Source organism: Lissotriton vulgaris, chromosome 5 (genome assembly GCF_964263255.1).
Source record: "Lissotriton vulgaris chromosome 5, aLisVul1.2, whole genome shotgun sequence".
NCBI lineage: Eukaryota > Metazoa > Chordata > Amphibia > Caudata > Salamandridae > Lissotriton > Lissotriton vulgaris.
The window spans coordinates 1,969,607,353-1,969,628,912 of NC_141693.1; the positions used below are offsets into that span (position 1 = coordinate 1,969,607,353).

The 21,560-nt window shown below is 45.2% G+C and overlaps 1 protein-coding gene across 22 annotated transcripts in view; it reads left to right on the plus strand.

The window, feature by feature from the left end:
• GAPVD1 (GTPase activating protein and VPS9 domains 1) overlaps positions 1 to 21,560 on the plus strand; it is a 304,659-nt gene that overhangs the window by 120,086 nt on the left and 163,013 nt on the right. For 2 of the 22 annotated variants that reach the window (XM_086924684.1, XM_086924682.1), the window contains exons 7-11: positions 3,548 to 3,628; positions 5,479 to 5,636; positions 6,106 to 6,235; positions 10,561 to 10,686; positions 11,703 to 11,876. In XM_086924684.1, coding sequence (XP_086780810.1) covers positions 3,548 to 3,628; positions 5,479 to 5,636; positions 6,106 to 6,235; positions 10,561 to 10,686; positions 11,703 to 11,876 — 669 coding nt within the window. Of the gene's footprint in view, positions 1 to 3,547; positions 3,629 to 5,475; positions 5,637 to 6,105; positions 6,236 to 10,536; positions 10,687 to 11,702; positions 11,877 to 21,560 lie in introns of all 22 variants that reach the window. The other 20 variants (XM_086924678.1, XM_086924680.1, XM_086924681.1 and 17 more) reach the window with 11 other exon arrangements.

Here is a 21,560-nt window from a genome sequence, read left to right on the forward strand (position 1 = left end):
CTCGCTGGTCACATCAAGAACGGAGCCCTGCATGAACAGCCAGTCCTGGCCGTCCCTCGAAGGGGCAAGATTGACACTGTTTTTCTACAAGGCAAAGAGAGTGGGCCTCAGGACAGGAAAAAGTCATTATTATGGCCAATGCCTGCTCCGCTTATGATGACTGCCGATCCCCCCCGTTCAGATCGGAGGCCACCGAAGTAATCTGCGGCGTTCGTCAAGGCTCCTCGCTCAGCCCAACACTCTTCAACGTCTACATGAGCCCCCTCGCAGCCATTGCATGCCAGTACAACCTCAACATCATCTCCTACGCCGACGACACCCAGCTGATCCTCTCTTTCACCAACGACCCCGCCACCGCCAGAGCCAACCTCCACGAAGGGATGAAAGAGGTAGCCGAATGGATGAAGAACAGTCGCCTGAAACTGAACTCGGACAAGACGGAAGTCCTCATCCTGGGATCCTCACCCTCCGCCTGGGACGACTCCTGGTGGCCCCCCGCCCTAGGCAGCGCACCCAAACCAACAGACCACGCACGCAACCTAGGCTTCATTCTGGACTCTTCCCTCTCCATGACCAGACAAGTCAACGCCGTCTCCTCGTCGTGCTTCAACATCCTGCGCATGCTACGCAAGATCATCCGGTGGATCCCCACCGAGACCAGGAAGACGGTCACCCAGGCCCTCGTCACCAGCCGTCTGGACTACGGCAACTCCCTCTACGCAGGAACCACCGCCAAACTCCAGAAGAGACTTCAGCGGTCCCAGAACGCCTCAGCACGACTCATCCTGGACATCCCCCGTCGCAGCCACATCTCCGAACACCTAAGAGACCTGCACTGGCTCCCGGTCAACAAGAGAATCACCTTCTGCCTCCTCACCCACGCTCACAAAGCCCTACACAACCAAGGACCAGGATACCTCAACAGCCGCCTCAACTTCCACACTCCCAAACGCCAGCTTCGATCGACCACCCACGCCCTCGCCGCCGTCCCCCGCATCCGAAGAGCCACCACAGGGGGACGGTCCTTCTCCTACCTTGCCGCCAAGACATGGAACTCCCTCCCGACCCACCTCCGCCTGACCCAGGACCACCTTGCCTTCAGGAAGCAGCTCAAGACCTGGCTATTCGAGCAGTAGCAGACCCCCCTCCCCTAGCGCCTTGAGACCCTCTGGGTGAGTAGTGCGCTATATAAATGCCTTGATTGATTGATTGATTGACTGCCGCAGCAGGCAAGAAGCCACTGGTACTTAATGAAATGCTTCCTGTTGCAAATGGTCACAGCAAACTCTGCAAACAGTAATACCCATTGAACCAGAGCACGTGTCAGGACCACAAGCACACACCAGCTATTCCCGTATCGGACACACTACCACCACACACTCTCCCAACAACACATACAGGCCGGCCTCTCTTTGCCATGAAATGTTTGAGGGCCAAAATTTCACACTGGTTGTCGTTGAACGCTATTCAAAGGCCAGATAACTAATGAAGTCACAAACTGCTCCAGCACGAGACACGGTGAGTGTGTGTGTGGGGGCGGGGGGGGTCCCCCTATACTGGCTTAAGGGCCCCACCATCATGCCAACTGCTTCTGCACATGTGCCATACCCTCTTCGAATTTTAGACAGCATACAAGCCCCAGGTTACACCCACTGGCACGCGGCTGTTCATGAACGTACCCTCCTAGCCCCACAGTGTGCCTCATGGGTAGAAGCCTACCCGCTTCGTACTCGCCAAGAGCTTAGAAGCCACCCACACCCGTTTCTGAACTAGCAATGAATTATTTTAATTAAACGCTCAACTGATTTTTTTTTTCTATTGCTCTGTCTATTGAATATGGTATTTAATTGTGGCACCAAGTTTGGAAAGTCGTATTATGAGGCTGCACTAACAAATTATTCGTAATAGATTCTATAAAGTATATATTCGAGAGAGAGATTGAGCGAGAGAGGAAAGGGGGAGGTAGGGAGTAGAGGGGTTTAATTTTCGCTCTAATGAACGTGTCATCTGTTCGGCCGTGATGCTATTTCACAAAACTGATCGCAACACTGAGTGGCAGGCGCGATTAAAGCTCCTCTCTTCTGGCACGCTCCGGTGTCAATTAAAACAGCGCATTCAGACAAGGAAGCTTACAATAGTCAACTTCCAATGAAACTGAGTAGATGCAGAGGCTGCAGCCCGTGCCTCTAATGCACAGCATTTAAATCAATCCAGTACAGTGTAGTAAATTAGCTTTCTGTGTTTATGTTTAGCTGCTCTCTTCTTTAAATAACAACTGCGGCCGCGAAATGAATATGAGGTATGCAGCTGGCACCTGGCCGCACTGCTGCTCGCTGGACATGCACCCGTCCTTTGGCCAATTGCATGTTGTCTTCCCTAGAAAGACGCACGCAAAGGCCAATAGCGTGTGAGCAAAAAAAAAGCACATGCACAAGTGTGTGCTCTATGTTTAAAGTCTTTACTAGAAGCCTCGGAGAGCAGCGCATGTGCGCTGGCTCATGTAAGACATAAAAACAAACTTCAAGACTACACAACACTGACTCCGTCTACAGGGCTGAATCGAAAATACCTTCAGGTGAAGACTGTTTAATTCATTATATTTAATTGCAAAAACGTATAAAGAGACAGGGGCACCAAAATACTTACCCCGAGAAATATTTCTTTCGAGTTTAACCCGGATTTAATTTTTGTTTCAAAATAAGCACATACCTCTGCTTGTCCCACTCTGTACAGTGGACAGGCAGCTATTAAATGCCCTTGGAATTGGAAAGAGGTAGCACTGTGATGCAGTGGAGACTTAACTAGAAAAGCACATGGCCGTCCATCCCACGGTGCCATCCAAGAAACATTTACTGGGCAAGTGTGCTTCGGGAGGGATCGAAAGAGCTGATCTTGTGAGGTGCGTGTGATCAGGGGAAGTTTTACCTCCTTTTATTACTTCTTAGGGTTTCAAGTACTCAAGTCTTGGTAATGTCTGTCGGTGGTAAATACAGGAGGATTTTTTTTTCCTCTTGTTATGCTTTTGGTTGAGCCACAGACCGGTCTGAAAAATTATTCAAACTTGGTTGTTTCCAATATAGAATTATAGTGCTCTATTTTTCAATACAGTCTTGAGTCTGGAACCTACCATAGTAAAGATGTTTTGGTTACAACAATTTGCAAAATGAAAACCCACCTACCCTCAGGGGAGTCCTTAGGCGTTGACAAAGGGATCCCAGATCTATGTCCTCGTTTGTGAATGCAGGGAGATGAAGAGGACCCCAGAAGGCATGTATTCTAGCATGACCAACGCTTTACAGGACGCAGTCCTACATGAGTGGCAAACTCAGAACCAAACACCTTAATGAATGCTATTCTGAATGGAACACTTTCAGAATGAAGAACATGTGGCTCCCTGCGGGTCAGTATCTTCACCTGCCAAGTACCGTAGTTGAACGACAATTTGTAGTTGTCTTGTATGGAATGTTGAAATAAAAAATGCATTTGTGGTTAGGATTATCATGCTTTTCACTGTTTTGACTTTTTGTTTAATGCTACCAAATCCCAGGACAACAGTTATCGGCCATTACCGCCTGGGAGACTTCAGCCACCAATCTCTCGGCTCACATTAACCTGGTAGCCCCATTTGGTGGGTAATCCGTATTTACTTCATGGTATTGCTTGAGGCACAGCTGTGTGTCCACTTAGTCACTCTTGCTAGCTGCTTTCTAGTGTGTGCATGCATCATTGAGACTGTTGGGCACCATTGCTTAGTCAGCTGGCACAATGTCTCGAGGGGCTGCTTTTTAAAATTGCACCACATATTTTTATATCACATCTTTTTGTTTCTTTGGCTTTGCATTTGACAGCATATTAAATGTTAAGTGGTTGATCTGTTTTTTTGTGGGCTTCTCACCATTTTCAAATATGTACAATGTGTCATGTCAGACTTTACAGTCCTCAACAGCAAACATAATTGCATACTGCCTGTTCTATTCTAATCACTTAGTTGCACAATCCAAAATAAGCAGTGACCATGGTTCACATGCATGCTTCAATGGTCTATCTACTGTGAAGCTCTTCCTGTTCTTGTTTCCCCGCCACATCACTTATGGTAGGCATTGCATAAGCTTTACAATTGTCCCCATGTAAATTAAACTTGGGGAAGAAACATTTAGGGGAGAAATCTGAGGCGAAATCTCTGGAGCCTGGTATCTGTCAGATGTAGTTCCCTAAAATTTCCAGTGCAACATAGTAGAACCCTGTCATTACTGCCATCACGCTTGACTTTTGGCACTTTTACAACTCACTGTTCAAACATAGCCCCATTTATAATGGCATTTGTTATGGGGTTAAGAAAGTGAGCAATATACAAGACTTGAATGTAAAGATAGATACATGCCCAGATCTCAAAATACTCAGTCTTTAAAATAGGGGCACTGTTATGGGAGTGCATAACCAGTATGAAGCTACATTGCACAACAAAGGCCATTTCTCTCACTGAGATTAAAAGTGACTTAATAAATAAAAAAATAAGATGATTTAATTATAATTTGCATGAAAAGTAATGTTAATGCTTCACTAGCACACCTTGACACCAACTGAATGTATGTTCATAGCAAATTAATAATTTCAAGTTACGAGCCGGCATCTTTGAGAAACATAGGCTGCATGGGCAATGAACGAGGCGTTTGAAATCACCCAGAAAACCGTGTTATCAGTAAGTGTTCCTGCTTCCTTCCTTGCTTTTCCTACATATTGGATTACAGGGTAACCTCATCCATTGCCAATACTATAAATTGCTGCCTGCTGAAACTTGCATGCTATTAGGAAAGCTTTTGGAAGATTCTGCACTTAGTTGGATAAGTGTGCAGCCATTTGGCTGTGTGTATTGCTAGATTCTAAAGCATTCCAAAACAGAGGGCAGCCCCAGTGAGTTGGGAAGCAGCATGGGAGTAAGATTGCTTGAAATACAGTAGAGGCACAGAGCAAACTAAAAAACAAATGCATGCAATGTTTCCAGAGAAATAAGCCACACATGGTTAAGATTGATTCAATCAATTCCTTCCATCAATTAGTAGAAAGAAAGAGTCTTATATGGTGTTCTTCAAAGGCCTCTTGCTACCCCTCACTGATGGCACAATCAGACCAAAAAACAGAACTCATTTGGGGATTTTTGTGTTCCCCTTGACAGGGTACTCGACTTGCACTTAAATCTTGATTGGCTTCTAATAGTCATTATTCTGTGAATTGCATACACTTAGACACTGTTTGCAACAGCATAAAAAGGTTAGTTTGCAATACAAAATGAAATTAGTTTACAAAGATTTAAGCATTTCTCTCCATCGCTGTTGTGTTGTATGTGCCTGCTTTGTTGTCATGTGTATTGTCTGGGCACCTTCACATAACTCCATGGCTCTACCTAAGTGAAGAAATCTATTCCGCAGTGTGAAGAGTAAATTGGCTTTATGTTTATTGCAATTTTGCTTTTATCAGCAGCTACCCGCAGCAGAAGCAAATCAAATTTAGTCGAGCAGCACCCCGACAGCGAAGGAGCATCCCAGGAAAATATTCAGGAAATTGTTCCCGATGAAGTATTGGTTATTTCTTTGGGGACAGGTTCCTTGCTAACTCCAGGCATGATGAGTGAAAATGAGGTAAGGACAATGGCCTCAAGAAGCAGAATATCAGATCCAATTTGACCAGAATATTTGATTGGAATGTATTTACTTGAAAAAGCCAAATGTACTTGGTTGAAGCTTTTGATGGGGGAAACGGCTGGCGGTAAAAACGTGTTCAGCACCAGAACGAAGGTGCCCTTTTCGATGCGTTGTTTCGATTTATAAACACCTTTATTTACAAACACATACATATGTGTTTTTCATTTGTGGACTGCGGATTGTGAGTGATGCGATAAGTTTGCCAAAAAAGTTGGTCTGGAGTTCTTCTGGGGCTTATTTGTTTTGGGCGGTTTGTCTCCTACTCCTATTGTTTTCGATCTGTTTTTTGGTAGGCGGGTGGTAATTCCCTATTGGCAGTTCTGGTTTTACATGTTCCTATTGGCATGTTGATGGTTTCTGTGGCGTACTCGAATCCCTCTATTTCAGTATCACTTTTTACCCATAGGTTTTGAACATGCAACTTGCAGATGGAGGACAAGGAGAGGTGCCTGTTGACGATACCAAGCTGCATGGTAAACCTGATAAAACCTTGCGATTTTCTCTCTGCAGTGATAATCTGGAAGGAATATCTGAAGGTGAATGATTATGTCAGAAAGGATATTGTTTGTTTTATGTTAGAATGTCTTTGTTCGCGTAATAGTGGGCAGGTATAAATCAGTTCCTTCTTGACTATAGGCATCTCTATTTGTACGACGTTTGTTTTTGTTTCTCTGTTAATGGAAGAATGGTTATTTTACCTGCATTTTTTGAGTACTTCAGTCAAGATTTTGCAACTTTGTATTCGATTCCCTGGACAGCCTAAACACGCCAGTCAACACACAAAAAGGGTATATTTAGAAAGCATCTAGAAACCTGGTGCGAGTGGTAGGTAGATGATAACTAGTGTTCGTAGCATGTGCGTCACATTCTCTGCATATTCTTGCCCTCTAGTGTTGAGTGCCAATGTTTGCAACTTGTTTTTCTTTGTAGTAGTCTTTAGTCTGGAGATAACTTGTGACTCCTGGAGTCTCAAGATGTCGCAAGTGGCCAAACCCCAAGGTGGATGCATCTTGTGGGAGTCTTCAGGATCCAAAGTCTTATACCTGCGGTGCTTGACCATTGGTTCTTTTCGAGGTTGAACCCCAGAGGGTTGATCTTTGGCAGTTCGTCCAGGTATGGTAGCCATGGGTGTAGTCTGGTAACCATGGGTGTAGTCTTTGTCATGGGCCCAGGTCTTTCTTGTGGCCCAGTAGTCCTTCTTTGACATCTGAATCTTCAGAGGAACGGGTTTCATGCTAGTTTGTGTTTGACTTGCTGGTATGCTGGTTAGACCTTCGCCCTTATAGTAAACTCCTATGGGCTCCTCCGAGCAGAGCGTGGCCACCACTTCAGGGGGATCTTAGCTCTGCATTCTGAAATGTGCAGAGCGATGCTCCCTCTGATCTAGAATACTCTTGCTTTTGAAAGTCTCACAGGTAGAACAGTTTGAATCCGCATGGTCCCAAAGAAGGGAGAGGTTGCAGACCCGATGTTGCAACAGGAATTTTGAATTGCATATTCTCCATTCTCCTCCTCCCAAAAGACACTCTCTATGACTGGAGTTGACAAACTGCTCGGATATGGTTCAATATCGAAGCAGAGAGGTCAACTATGAGCTTTCCAACACTGTACCAGGACCAGTTGTTTTTACTGGAATCAACATAAGTGAAGATACAGTCCTAACCTGATGGCAGAAACAAAAATATTTTCTACCGTAGAGTTTTCATTGTGGTGCTTCAGGGAGTAGTCATGAGCTATCTCAAGACTGAAGACTGTTTTGAAAAAAAGCAACTTGCAAATATCCGTGCCCAATACTAGATAGCATGAGTATGCAGAGCATATAAATCCAAAGCAATACAAGCTGCAACCAGATGGTTACTACGTACATAAAGCTTTCCTTGTTGTTGTTGAGGTTGGAAACCCTTTTGCAGAAGCTTTGACAACCTAACAGCCTGCCTCCTTTCTTCACTTTGTCTGCTGACACATATGTTATGTGCAGTGTCTGAACAGATTACCAGCTTGTTACTTTACCAGAAAGCTTTTTCAGAGTATCCAAAAAAAAATCTACCAAGTGGCCTGTGGTTGCAGTTTATCCCAAAGCTCACCCCTTAATCACACACACTCTTACTTTTTCTAAATTCTGGGTGCTGGCGTCCTTTAATAAGGGATAAATCTTGCACCTAGCAATAGACACGTGCTGCCATCTTGAAACCTGTACTACATATTGTTTCTGGGCAGCTTTTATTACAGCCTTTGACATAATATGTCTGTAGTCGTGCCCTTTGTGCATTTTCTTATTTACTTTAAAAGTATGTCTGACATCTACTGCATATCATCATAGTCCAAAATATAGTCTAGTTTATTTTTATTATTATATATCATTAAATTCATAGTATAAGCTTACTTAAAGGAACAACTGTGTAAATTACAAATAACTTATAATAATTTATTGTCACAACTGGTTAATTTGGTGTGGTTTCTGGATCAACCTTCCTGAAGTGTGGTTTTCAATGATTTTATCTTCAGTGTGGGAGTTTGACAGCTTGTACAGACAACAGTATTTCACTCATTCATTCTTTCTAGTAGAGGGGGATGGTCCCCTGTGGTATCAGCCTGGAGTGTTGTGCTAGATACCCTGGATATCTTTACTGCTTTACAAGGATGAAAGCTGGACTTTTGCCATTATTGTCCAGGTGAATGATGCACACGATCTTGAAAGTTCAAAGTCTGGTCAATGAGTAGTGACTGCAGTCCTTCTACATCCGTGATGTGTATTTGCATGTATGAATGCGTAGTTGCTATGTTACTGTGGTGGTCTGGATTCTTGGTAGTTTTGTGCAAATGAGCTCGAGTCCCCCACCCCCCAAATACCTCCTCAGACTTCCCACCTGTAAATCTCAGTTTTATACTCTCGGCACGAAGGAACTGCTCACCTACAGCATACATTGGAGTCTTGGACGGAGGTAAAATGTGTCTTGTGCATTGTGTGGAAGGCACTTCTTGTGACATTGTTAATATGGGAAGCCTTGGATAAATTGAAGTCCATGATCACTCCTTGGTTTCTCACTTCTCTCAGTGTTGTGGGCGGTGCTCCCACATCCGAGGGCCTGACTTACGAGGGATGGTAGGTTTCCAGTCTTCTCATGTCAAGATTTAGTCTTCGGCGAGTTAAGCTAAAGGTGTTTAGTCATCATCCTTTGGTCAACCTCTTGGAGACATTGGCCTAGTCCTGACTGCCCCATACCCTTTGGGTTTTTTAGTTTCAGATGTGCTTGTCACCAGCATACTTGTAGCATGTAATTTTGAAAGATGTGATTCGATCTGGTAATGGGCTGGGATAAATATTGAAGAGGCGAGGGGCAGAGATGGATCCTTTAGTGGTATTAATGCCTCAACTCTAAAAGGTGGTGAGGCTAGTAAATTAAGCGAGTTGATGATTGATTTGAAGGATCGGATAGGTGGGGGAATTCAGTCCAAGGAGATAACTTTTATGCAGCGGTCTTGCATTCTTTCTAGAAAAGAGTAGTGGTTGGCTGTGACACGTGTTTTTGACCGGTTTAAACTGTAGCAATGCTATTTCTGTCCACTGTTGTCTTCAGATCATCCCAGATGGCGATTAGTAGATTTAGTGCCTTATTCAGATGGAACCTGATTTGTTGGTCTGAGAGTAGGTCTTTTTCTTAAAGGAAATTGGAAAGCTAGGTGAATGCTTCTCAGCTTTATCAGTTGTCATATGAACTCCATGCCTTAGTGGTAGGTGCATTGATTATCACCTCAGCAATATCATGTATTTTGAGTTTAACAGCATTTAAGTATGCATGACTTGTGAGAATTTAGTGTGGTATGAAATCTCCTGTTTGACTTACGAAAATATCAGTCACTGGAGTGGATGACATTTTAACTCCCTTTCTTGCTTTATAAAAAAACTTTGATTTGCGGCCATAGTATTGATGAAGTGACATGTATTGATGATTTAGTGGTGTTCGTGACAGGCAGATGTGTTTTTCGGACTGATAGTTTCCTGTAATTGTAGCAGGGGTGTAAAAACTCTTACAAGCCCACATCCACTGCTCTTTTCCTCGAATGATGATTGTCCCTTTGCATAAGACGAAGTCTTTTTGTAAAAAATCGGTTTTTGTTTTTTTGAAATTGTACTGTATGCATTCAGAATGTTTGTATATTCTGCTATCAACATCTAAGTGCAATTCGGTTGGTGCTAATTTCTGGCTGATTGTCCTCGTGGTATGGCTGTGCACAATAAACTGGGCACCTCAAGTCTGCTCTTAATGCAAAGCATAGGTCTCTTGCTTGAATGATCGCAAAGGGTTTTGTTAAGCGCTTTTGTAATATTTTGTGGAAAGTAGTACTTTTTATATTGTTATAATTATGTGTAAGCATGTCTGTACATTTGAAAATCACATCTGATAACATTTCTCAACTTCTTAATTGTGAAAACTCCACTAGCCTATTAGAATAAGAGGAGACCATGTACCTAGGATCTCCGGAATAGCATAGCTTTGATTAGTCTCATATCCATGTCCATCAGCAGTGCTTATCTGCCCATTCATTCTTTTTCAAATTGATTTTATCAGATGCATAACTATTCCCAGGTTTTGTACACAGGGCTTTCAGCGGCCTCCTGCAATAGGTGTAGTTTAGTGAACAAACAACCTGACAAAAGCTGTTGATTATTTATAAATGGGCTAGGAAGAAGCTACATAGTCTTGATTGTCTGATGTTCAAAGTAGTCTTGTTTTCCCCTTTAGTATAACCTTAGTACTTATTGATTTATCAGTTCTGTGTTGTAAAAGTATTTGTATTAAAGATTTGTAATTTGATTGAAAATACAAATAAGCAGAAGAGGAAAATCAATGTTCGACAGGTCCATCAAATCGTTCCAATTCTGTCTCTTCGCTGGATTTGGAAGGAGAGTCTGTGTCTGAGTTGGGAGCAGGACCGTCTGGAAGTAATGGGGTAGAGGCATTGCAGCTGCTGGAGCATGAACAAGGTATGTAGAAATCACAAGTCGGTGATGAAAGCGTAGCGCGGTTACTGTGACTATTCTAAGATTGAAACATAAGTATGTGCCACTTACTTGATATGCACTTGTGTAGTAGATGCAATGCAGTTGTCTATTACATTTATACTGATGGAAATTAACAGATATGTTTGCTGTCTTGTTTATAATTAATGGTTAGTTGAATTCTTTGCAGACAAAAATGGTCCCTTACCCTTGAACAAAGTGGAATGTGTATGCAAAAATATTTTTTAAACCAGATCTTTGACTGCCAGTAAATACTCCTGCAAAATTTGCTTAAAACTGCCCTCTTAGTGGAAGATCAATAGCAGCCAGGAGGTGCCATATGATGATTGAACATCTAACACTAACAAGATTATGAACTGTCTCTTGCTCCATCCTAGCTCAATAAGTCTGATACCCAGGATATCAACTTAGTTGGCAGTCATTACCAGCCATGGATTCCCTAGAAATGTAGTTCCCAGTTAATGACGAAAAATACACTCCTTATTGTTTCATCATATTTTGGAGTGACATGACTCTAGCCTGAGCAAATAGTTCCTATAATCTATACATTTTTGTTGTGAGATGGATGTTAGTGAGATGGTGATGCTTTTTCATCTTTTGAAGTGGATATTGGGCATGCCTTCAGAAGGTGATGGTATTTCAGTCTTTGGTTTTTGTGGTGCTGTGGAATTTCCAGTCAAGACAGTGATTGTTTTGACCAAGCTATGCTTTGATGCAGTCTGAATACTGTTGTGCCAAATGACCTCTGCTTGCACCCATATTCTTTGACAAGTGTTGTAGACCACTGCCCTGGATTTGCTTTCCCTAGATATCATTGGGCAATGTTTTTTTAATTCTGAATAAACCACTGGTTTGCACTTACTGTGATTAGGTCCTAACCACTACATTTAACATAACCTCGCACAGATTTGTCTGTGTCTGCTTTTCATTATGTACACTCGCTTCTGTGCTGTTTGCTCCATTCCTTTCTCTTTTTTCAGCGACCACCCAGGACAACCTTGATGACAAATTGCGCAAGTTTGAAATTAGAGACATGATGGGGCTCACTGATGACAGGGACATATCTGAAACGGTTAGTGAAACCTGGAGCACTGATGTCCTGGGCAGCGACTTTGATCCGAACATTGATGAAGACCGGCTGCAAGAAATGGCAGGTAATTAGAGTGCTCCTTAGACTGTTTGGCAGAAGCACACTTAAGGAAACTCTCTGTAGTGGTGTAATGATTTCCGTTATGTAGCTACACTATCTGCATTACAGTATAGAGGTTTTATAAAGTTCATATAAAATTGGAACTTTTTTCTTTTTGTTCGAAAGAGGGTATTGTGTGGTCGCGCTACAAACAAAACTTTCTGATGGGTACTTCTAACCATAGACTTTATTTCTTAAATTCCTCAGGTACCCGACTGGATCCAGAAACTTTTACAGCAATTTCTTCCTCTTGCCCATAAGTGGTTATATTCTACTCCTCAATCAGCTTGCCCTGCCTCCAAAAGAAGTGTGTGGAACCATGTTTAGGCTCCACTTTTGCTCGCTAATGCCAGTTTAGCATAAAGCATTTTGCGCCCTTAAATGCAAAGCTTAAGTAACCGATTGAAAACCATGATAGTGTGCAGATCCTAAAATGGCCCCTCTTTAAAATCCAGAAATCCACTTCACAGAAGGGGGAGCAGGGCGGTCGATGAGAAATTTGATGGTGTCTAGGAGCAAGTGCTGGAAAAGTTTTTGGATTAAGTCTGGTGCCTGGGGAAATCAAAACGTGAGGAATCAAAAGGTGAAGAATCTGCAGTTAGACAGAACATCCACCTGAAAGAGCATTATTGAATTCAAGTAACTTAATTTTTGGCGCACATAAGTTTTGTAAATTTCAGGCACATTGTGTATTTTACAATACAATTTTATATAAATTGCCTATCAATGCTGAAGGGGCCTTCTTGAATTTGCCATCAGTAAACTGCAACCTTCGCAGTGAACCAGGTGCTGGATATGTTCTCACAAGAAAGATGGTGTCAGCTATATAAGCTATGGACACCCATATTGTAATTCTGTGGCTCTAGTACCAGTCCAGTCTCCCGTGTACTGCTGAAGCTTCACTTGTTGCTGATAGAAAAGCGTATCCAATTTAAGACGCTTTGTTTGGCCCATAAGATCTTATCACCACAGGCACCGGCTGGTTTGAGGGGACTGCTGCAGTTTTATGCACCCTGACGTCCTTTAAGATCTGCCACCTTAGCATGCACCCCACGTGTTTGGAAAGCCAGAGCTGGTGGCCGCTCCTTCCGCTGCCTGGCTGCGCAACTTTGGAACTCGCTCCCTGGGTCCATCAGAGCAATTCAAAATCATTTTGCATTCCGGAAGGCCATTAAGACCTGGCTCTTTCCGGCTTAATGCTTTCTGCTTCAGGTTCTCGTCTGGGAGTTGGTGGTCTGCGCTGGGACGCCCAGTCGCTGGAGCAGCCATTCGCAATACAAATCCAATAAATAAATAGTACTAAGGTCATGTTGGAGAAAATAAGGTGTGGAGAAATTTTAAGGCATCCCAGTGAGATTTTGACATCCCATAAAGGGGAAGCAGCCGCCCTAGCTTGAACATGAGACAGGTGAGTTGTATAAACCTTCTGTACAGGATCATGTTCTTCTCATAACTAGTTGTGTAATGAAGTAATATTCAGATGGAGCAATAACATTTGATAAAAAAACTTGCACGAGAAACAAATTTAGTATGACCTTCTGCCGGCTGTATTGTGTCTTCCCAAGGGTAGAGTTGTGGAGAAAATGTGTAGACTTTGCCCTTGGGGACACATTTTGACACAATTTTGGATACTATTTTTTTTCTTTAGAATTTTTAATAGAGTGCTTAGTAAGAAGTTTCTCAAACCTATGTTTTCGACACCGAGTTATCATAACCGTAGACCTTCTTTTTGTATTACCATTTCAGTTCCTAAAGTTACAACAATATCACTTAAGATTTAGATCCAGCTTGGGAGATATTAAGAGTGTCCAAATGACTCATAAAAAGCTTTGGCAACAAATGCCCTTTGGCACCAATTCCATAGCATTAGCTGAACTTTTCCCCAACTCATGAATTATCACTCCAACTTAAGTCGTAAATACATATGGAAAATCAATACTTTTGTCCACAAGCATAAGTTCGATATATTCTGAAAAATAAACATTTATCCCCAATTATAAGGCTCTTTTTTGTCTGAAAAAATGTGTTCCACCAAAGAAAAGTTTATACTTTTTAAAATGTATCTTTTGAGCATCCAAACATTAACTTTTAGATTTTAGTAAATACACAAGTTTGGTCCCCAAATTTAGCTTGTCAATATTACTAAGTTTAAGTTTTGAGTTTTAAATTATTTATAGAGCGCGCGTACACCTGACGGTTCGATGGCGCTACAGTATGCTGAGTCCTTGAGAAGCAAGAGTCACGGGAGAGGGACTGGTGAGAAATTATAAGGGGAAGGCTTTTGAGAATGAAAAGGTTTTTAAAGCCTTTCTGAAAGGCAAGTATTGGGTAGAGCTTCTGAGTTGGATGGGGAGGGAGTTCCAAAAAATGGGGGCACGGGGTAGAGAATTTAGAGCCTCCCCATTTTTTTCGGCGAAAGCGGGGAGCAATAAGCAGGTGATGAGAAGAGGAGCGAAGTTCCCTGGAGGGGGCATAGGGTTTGATCTCCGAAGAGATAAAAGCAGGGGAAGAGCCTAGCTGGGCCTGGAAGGTGAGGCAGCCCACCTTGAATTGGGAGCGTTCGCGAATGGGGAGCCAATGCAAGGATTTTAGGAGGGGGGTGACGTGGTGGGATTTCGTAAGGTTGTAGACCAAGCGGGCCGCTTGGTTCTGGACCAGCTGAAGTCGTCGTACATTGTAAGCCGGCATGCCATGATAGAGGGCATTGGCATAATCCAAGCGGGAGATGACCATAGCAAGTACGATGAGTTTCAGGGCAGAGAAGGAGAAGAAGCGGGAAACCTTGCGGATAGTGCGGAGGGATAGAAAAGAAGAGAAAACCACTGAACTCGCCTGGGAGTGCAGAGTGAGTTGGTCATTGATTTTGATGCCAAGGGTTTTGACAGAAGAAGAAGGGGGTAGGGGGGTCCAAGGGAAGAGGGCCAGAAAAGGGGGGACCAGGGACTGGAGCAACCACCTGTCAAAACCAGCTCTGTTTTATCTGGGTTTAGTTTCAGGTGGTTGTGACTCATCCAGTCCCGGATGAAAAGCATAGTAGATTGGAAATTAGATTTAGAGTCAGGGGAGTGAGAGAGAAAATATGAGTTGGAGGTCATCCGCATAGTTATATACGGAGACCTCCATTTGTTGAAGAGCGAAGATGAGGGGGGCTATGTATAGATTGAATAGTAAAGGGGAGAGAGAGGAGCCTTGGGGAACCCCACATGCCACCTTCCGAGGCTCAGCCGAGAAATCGCCCAAGCGAACCGCTTCGGTGCGATCGCTTAGAAAGGAGGACAGCCAGACCAAGGCAGTGCCGCCGATCCCTGCCGCCCCGACACGGGAAAGTAAGATAGAATGGTCCACCGTGTCAAAGGCGGCGGAGAGATCGAGTAGCACCAAGGCCTGGGGGATGTTAGTGTCCATTCCCTCTCTAAGGTTGTCAAGTACTGAAAGCACGACCGACTCGGTGGAGTGAGCTGGGCGAAAACGGCTTGGCGGGGAGCCAGGACTCGGTTTGCTTCGATGTAGGAGGTGAGTACTTTGGTGACATGTCGCTCCAGGACTTTCCCTAGGAAAGGGAGCAAAGAGATGGGGCGGTAGTTGGCAGGGACAGAGAGGTCAGCACCAGGTTTTTTTTAGAATGGGGAGGATTATGGCGGATTTGAGAGCAGGGGTAACCACACCCTGAGACAGGGAGCAGTTGAGAAAGATGAGCGGGGGTAGCGGACAGTTAGTGAAAATGTGACGGAGAATGTGGGCAGGGCATGGGTCAAGTGGGGACCCAGATTTAACTATAGAGAGAAGGGAGAGAAAGGATTCTTCTGTTAGAAGAGGAAATGAGTCGAGACAAGCCTCTATAGGGGGGCAGGGAGGGTTGAGGCAATTTTATCTAGAAAATAAGAGTTCAGGGAGTCGCAAAGAGGTTGAGAAGGGACGGGTTTGAGAGTGGTTCTGTCAGTGGTTCTGTCAGAGTAGGCAAGTTTATTAATAATAGAGAAAATTTCTCTGGGTTTATTCTCCACGACTAGAATTTTGGAGGAAAATAGTCCTTTTTGGTGGACAGAATGGATTTTTTGTATTGCTGCAAGAGGGAGGTATACTGTGCTTTGAGGATGGGGCAGTACTGTCGTCTCCAGGCTCGTTCTGCATGGCGGACTGAAAGTTTTAGTGTCTTCAGTTCGTCATTGAACCAGTGGTTGGAGCCGTTCGTCCGTCTAGAAGAGACCCGCCTAAGTGGGGCGATAGAATCACAGGCAGAGAGTAGCCAGGAGTTGATGGATGTGGCTTGTTCTGAGGAGGGCAGACCGGAAAGGTCAGGGCTGGAAGATGAGAGAGAGAGAGGAGGCTAAAGAGGCCACATTTACCCGACCCCAAGAGCGGACCCAGATGTTTTTGGGGTGCGCGGGCTTAGTGGGCGGTCCGAGTTGAGAGAAAAAGGAGATCAATGAATGATCAGACCAGGGCCAAGGGGAAATGGACAAGGATGCAATGGGGCAATTCAAAGACCAGATCGGGTCAAGGGTATGGCCTTGAATGTGAGTAGAGGAGTGAACATGCGAGGTGAAGTTAAGGGAACGTAAAGTTTCAGAAAATTCTTTGGAGGTACATTCAGCTGGATCAGAGGGCCAGAAGTTGAAGTCGCCTAGCACCAAGACGGATGAGTTGTTGACTGCTAGGGTGGCCACGAGTTCTTGAAAACCGTCAAGAAAGGTTTGGGAAGGTTGGGGGGGGCGGTACATGAGTAGGCAAGTGAGAGGTACATTATAGAATAGTGATTGAACGACTAAGAAGTCGGATGTGCCTATCGGGGGGGAAAGCCGAGAGGTTGAAATGGAAGATCCTTTCGGGCAATCAGGGCGACACCCCCGCCGGATTTACTGGTTGGTCGGTCAGCTCGGAGACCGTAGTAGGTATCGGGGAGAGAAGCTAAGAGAATGGGGAGGGAACTGTCACGGAACCAGGTCTCCGTAGGAATAAGAGGTCTGGTTTATGGAGATCGAGTAAGACAGAGAGTTCGTGGCAGTGTTTGACTGCGGAGCGCGTATTAAGATAGTAAATAGAAAGAAGGGCCTGTGTAGGCCCGGCAGGAGGGTCGGGACTGGGGGAGGGAGAAAGATGAGGCAGAAGGATCGGGGCGTGAGGAGGGGGAGGGACGGCAGCAGCTGTGAGTCCCAGGTTATTAATGTGGGTGGCCAGAGAGGCTTCGATGGGCCAAGGGCCATAAAAGGAGAGTAGTTGCGCCGACGAATATTGTAGTGGCCCAGGATAGCGGAGTGGCCTAGGCCCTAGGCACGTTTGGTCGCGGACGGGCGCAGACAGGCTTGCCCTAGGCGCGCAGACGTCGCGCCCGCTGCGCGTTCGATGGTGGCACATGATTTATAGGGGGTAGGAGGGAGAAAGGGGGCGTGGTCTCGGAGAGGGGGCGTGGCCTCGGCGCTCGCCAAAGTGGCGTGAGGGGGTCCAAGTGATCAAGTAAGCTCCCGCCGCAGCGTTAAGTCGGCTGCGCGGAAATTAGATGGTAAATCAGGGTATTTAAAAAAGCATACAACACGATATTAGCAAGCAGTTGCTGTCGCAGATTATTAAAATAGCTAGAGGTTCGCTCCCGGCTTCCGCCTCAGGAGGACTCGCCTGTAATACTGTCCCACAAGGTTAGAATCTTCCCACTGCTCATGTATCACAATGGCATGCCAAGGATGCTCATCATATGCCAGTAGTAGCCGCCAGATGTCACAGATGCCCACTGTTGTGTATATCCAACAATAAGGATTGTTACTACATTAGGGATGGTTCAGCACTAGGTATGGCATGACTGCTAACTTCCAAGTACACTGACAATACACTAAGGATACACATAGTCTGCTGCCACCATTTTGCCAGTGGTGTCCACCATGATGCCCAAGATGCTTGAGTGGGTCAGTGAGAACACATTATGCCGACATAATGCTGAGAAATCCTAGAATGTGCCATGGTGTGTTTGCTTTCAGGGTATATCGTGTTACAAGCTCAAAGCAGTTAAATGACAACACTGGGTAGGTACCTTGTGCCTGGGCTTTAATACTTAGAATCACCACAATAACGTATTGATGACCATATTTTGCCATGCGCAGCGCAACAAGAAAAATTAGACAATCTAGGACAAGAAGGGTCAAGATTGGGAAAATATCCCTATTCCAGAAAACGCTTGAGACTCTGAAAGTTTTTGTAGTTAATATAGGACCATAATGTTTCAGTATTACTATTATACTCTAAGAGTCCATTCAAGAAATTGAAAGGCATGGCCTCACACCCCCTGGATGTCATCCTTCATCATTCGCTATCCTTGCTTGCCAAAGCATTTTCCTATGGCGGGCAGGCTTGCCTGTGGACTCACAGGAAGCACTTATTGATGAAGTTTGGGGTATGGTATTCAAGAAGCATAGAAGCTTACAATGTTGGTGACCTTCAACTAGGATCTACCTTAATTCAATTAAGAAGGTGATGAGATGGTTAAAAACTAAAGTGATGCCTATGAATAATAATTACTCCTGCATCTAGCAGGGAAACATCGCGACTTTCGGCAGTGATCCCTTTTCCCTATGCTACAGGTACAAACATATTACAGATGTAGCAGGAATACACATTTGTATATACCTTCTTCCTGCTAAGGAGAGAAATGCTTTGTCAGCTCTGTTTAAGTAGTCCTGCAATGACAATCAAATAATGGAAAATTAAATCAACAACAGACAAGAAAAACAGTACCAGAAGGCAATGCTCCTTGTAACATGATGAATTCCAGCCTAACTTGATAGGTCATGCAGCACACATGTAAGATATATAAAGCATTCCACCAAACACTTGTGGGTAAATATCTAAGGGAGAAATAGTTGAGCGTTCCGTAATGTACTGCACATCGGTGCACAAAAATGTGAGCAGTGATTGTAAGCTCACATGTGAAAGGTCACCCGGTCGGGTTGGAAGCAGACGCTTACCCGGAATGGAATGTGTGGTTGCACCGGAAGTGAAAGCTCATCCGGTTGGGGCTGGAAGCCAACTCTTGCCCAGAGTGGAAGTGAAGGATGGCCGGTACTGTGCTTCTGGCTATTGTACAGAGGTCAATAAAGTGATGTGTGTTGAAGGATCGCCTGTAAGTTTTAAAACTGTCTAATGAACTGCGGCCTCAATTCTGCCATAACATGAAATTGATGTTGTCTGAGCTTGTGGGATCCGGGTGGGCCAACCAGGTTGGAGGTGCCTCTGCTATGCCCCTTGATTCGGCCTCCCCTCCCCAAAGGGAGGGGGTGTGGCTGGACCTCGGGCCTTAGTGGAGGCCAACCCCGGTGAGCAGAACCCGGGCTGAAATGGGCAGGGGTAAGGGGAGCGAAGGCAGGGAAGTTACAGGGCAGCAGATTAGGACACTGGGTTCAGCCCAGCCATAAATGTAAGCATAGGAATTTGGCTGGGGGTGAGGAGGGGTATTTAAACACAGGAGCATATCACAGGACCCTCTTACCCCCAGAAATGTTACAGTGGAGACCCACCCACCCACTGAGGAAGAAAAAAGTTATGAGCAGGGTACACTTGGAAAATCAGTCGCAGGGGCAGAGGAGACTTACAGGAAGGCGTGATAATAGCAGGGGATAGCGATCCTACATAAACATAGCATTTGCCGGAGGGGGAATAGGCCACAAACAGGTGACTGTCAGGACCCAGGGCATACAGGCATGCTATTGCAATGGCCTTCGGGGGTTGAACCGGAAGAAAACAAGGGCCGCCTATGGCCGGGAAGAAGTTGGGAAGTGTGATGGCACCGTAAGTGTAATGTCAACCGGTCGGGTTGGTAGCAAATGCTTATCCGCAAGGAAAGGCGTGGTGACACCGGAAGTGAAACGTCACCCGGTTGGGTTGGAAGCAGATGCTTTCTCGGAATGAAAGGTGTAGTTGCACCAGAAATAAAAGGTCATCTGGTCTGGTTGGAAGCATACACTTACCCGAAACGAAAGATGTGGTTGCACCAGAAGTGAAAGGTCACCCAGTTGGGACTGGAAGCAGACGCTTGCCCAGAGTGGAAGTGAAGGACGGTTGGCCGGCACTGAATGTAGGGCTAAGTGCTTTTGGCTATGGTACAGAGGTCACGGGCTTGCTGAGTGAATAAAGAAATGTGTTTTGAAGGATCGCATGTAGGTTGAAAACTGCATAATAAACTGCAGCCTCAATTCTGCCATGACGTGAAATTGGTGTGGTCTGAGTTTGTGGGATCCCGGTGGGGCGACCAGGTGAGGGGTGTCTCCGCTAAGTTTCCTTTTAATTGTGTTGTCAAAGGTTGCATTCTACTTTTGCAACTACTGCAGCGCTTGTCTCCCATCGATGATGTGATTGAAAGGAGATGCCAGTATAAGAGGAGCCACCTCCGTCTTCCAGTGATCGTGTCATCTGCATCGGCATGCTATCACCTGATATGCGGGATTCATGGGAAATGGTGTCCAGCCGGTCTACGAAGAGAGTTGGAAGTGTCCCCACGGTGTGCAATCACGTGTTGCTAGGGACTAGTAACTTAGGAGATCCTTATGTCTCCTGACAGATTTAATTACAGTGCTAGAACGTAACCAGTTACAGCGTGAATCTTTCTAGATTCACTATGCTGTGCATTATTCCGCGGTCTGGTGGTTGGGTCCGGAATCGTAGTCTTTTCTCTTTTTTTTTTTTTTTTGTAGCCCAGGTGATCGACAACGTCCCACCTTTTAGTGTCCTTCCTGTAACGTCTGCACGCTTCCTGCGGAAGCTCCCACCTTTGGGCGCCATCTTCAGATTCTTTTTTCCGCCATTTGGTCTGGATCGTCACCGAGAGGTTCCAGAATTTCTGGAGAAAAGAAGGAAAAGACTGAAATCTACTGAAAAAGTTTGAAGAATACATCCAGGAACAAGACCACTGAGCCGGGACGACGACGAAGGAGGAGAACATCGAAGACTTCGACGTCCAACGGAGAATGTGCACACAGGGGGCCCCCTGAGCGCAGGAATGGACAAGACTCTGTTCAAATTCTGCTGCAATTGCCACCACAAATACGCGCCGAAGGACCAGCATCCGATTTGCAACCTCTGCCTGCCGGTCGACCACAAAAGCAAGGATTGCAACACCTGCTCCGTCTTCACCCCGAAGACTCTACGGATTAGAGAGAGGCAGAGGATAGCCAACCACAGCATGCAAGGCAAAGGCCAACATCCGTCGCTTCGGGACTTGGGCCTCTCCAGTGACAAAGAGGACAACATCGCCGAGGGAGCAGATGACTACACGGTCGTTGAGGCCGATAAGAAAACTACAAAAGAGGTAGGAGAGACGTCTACCCCTAAAACCCTGACAGACTCTCGAAAGCCTGAGTCAGACTCTCGAAAAACAGAGTCCAAGTCCACGAAAGGAGCACTGGCGCCGAAGATTTTGACAGCTGCAGCTGCATCCAGGGACAAACAGCCCAGCGGATCCTTTGAAAATACTCCCAGATGGCGAAAACACAAAGAAAGCCTAGTTTGTCGAAGCACGTCCCCGAAAAGGAGCGCTCGATGCCGAAGGAAAAGGACCCGAAGGCTACTTCGAAGTAGACGTCTACGTCGAAGAGATCGTCCGAAACACTCGACGGCCAACAGGCCGCCAAGAAGGAAAGGAAAAAGAGAAGGCTCGAGGCCGAAATGG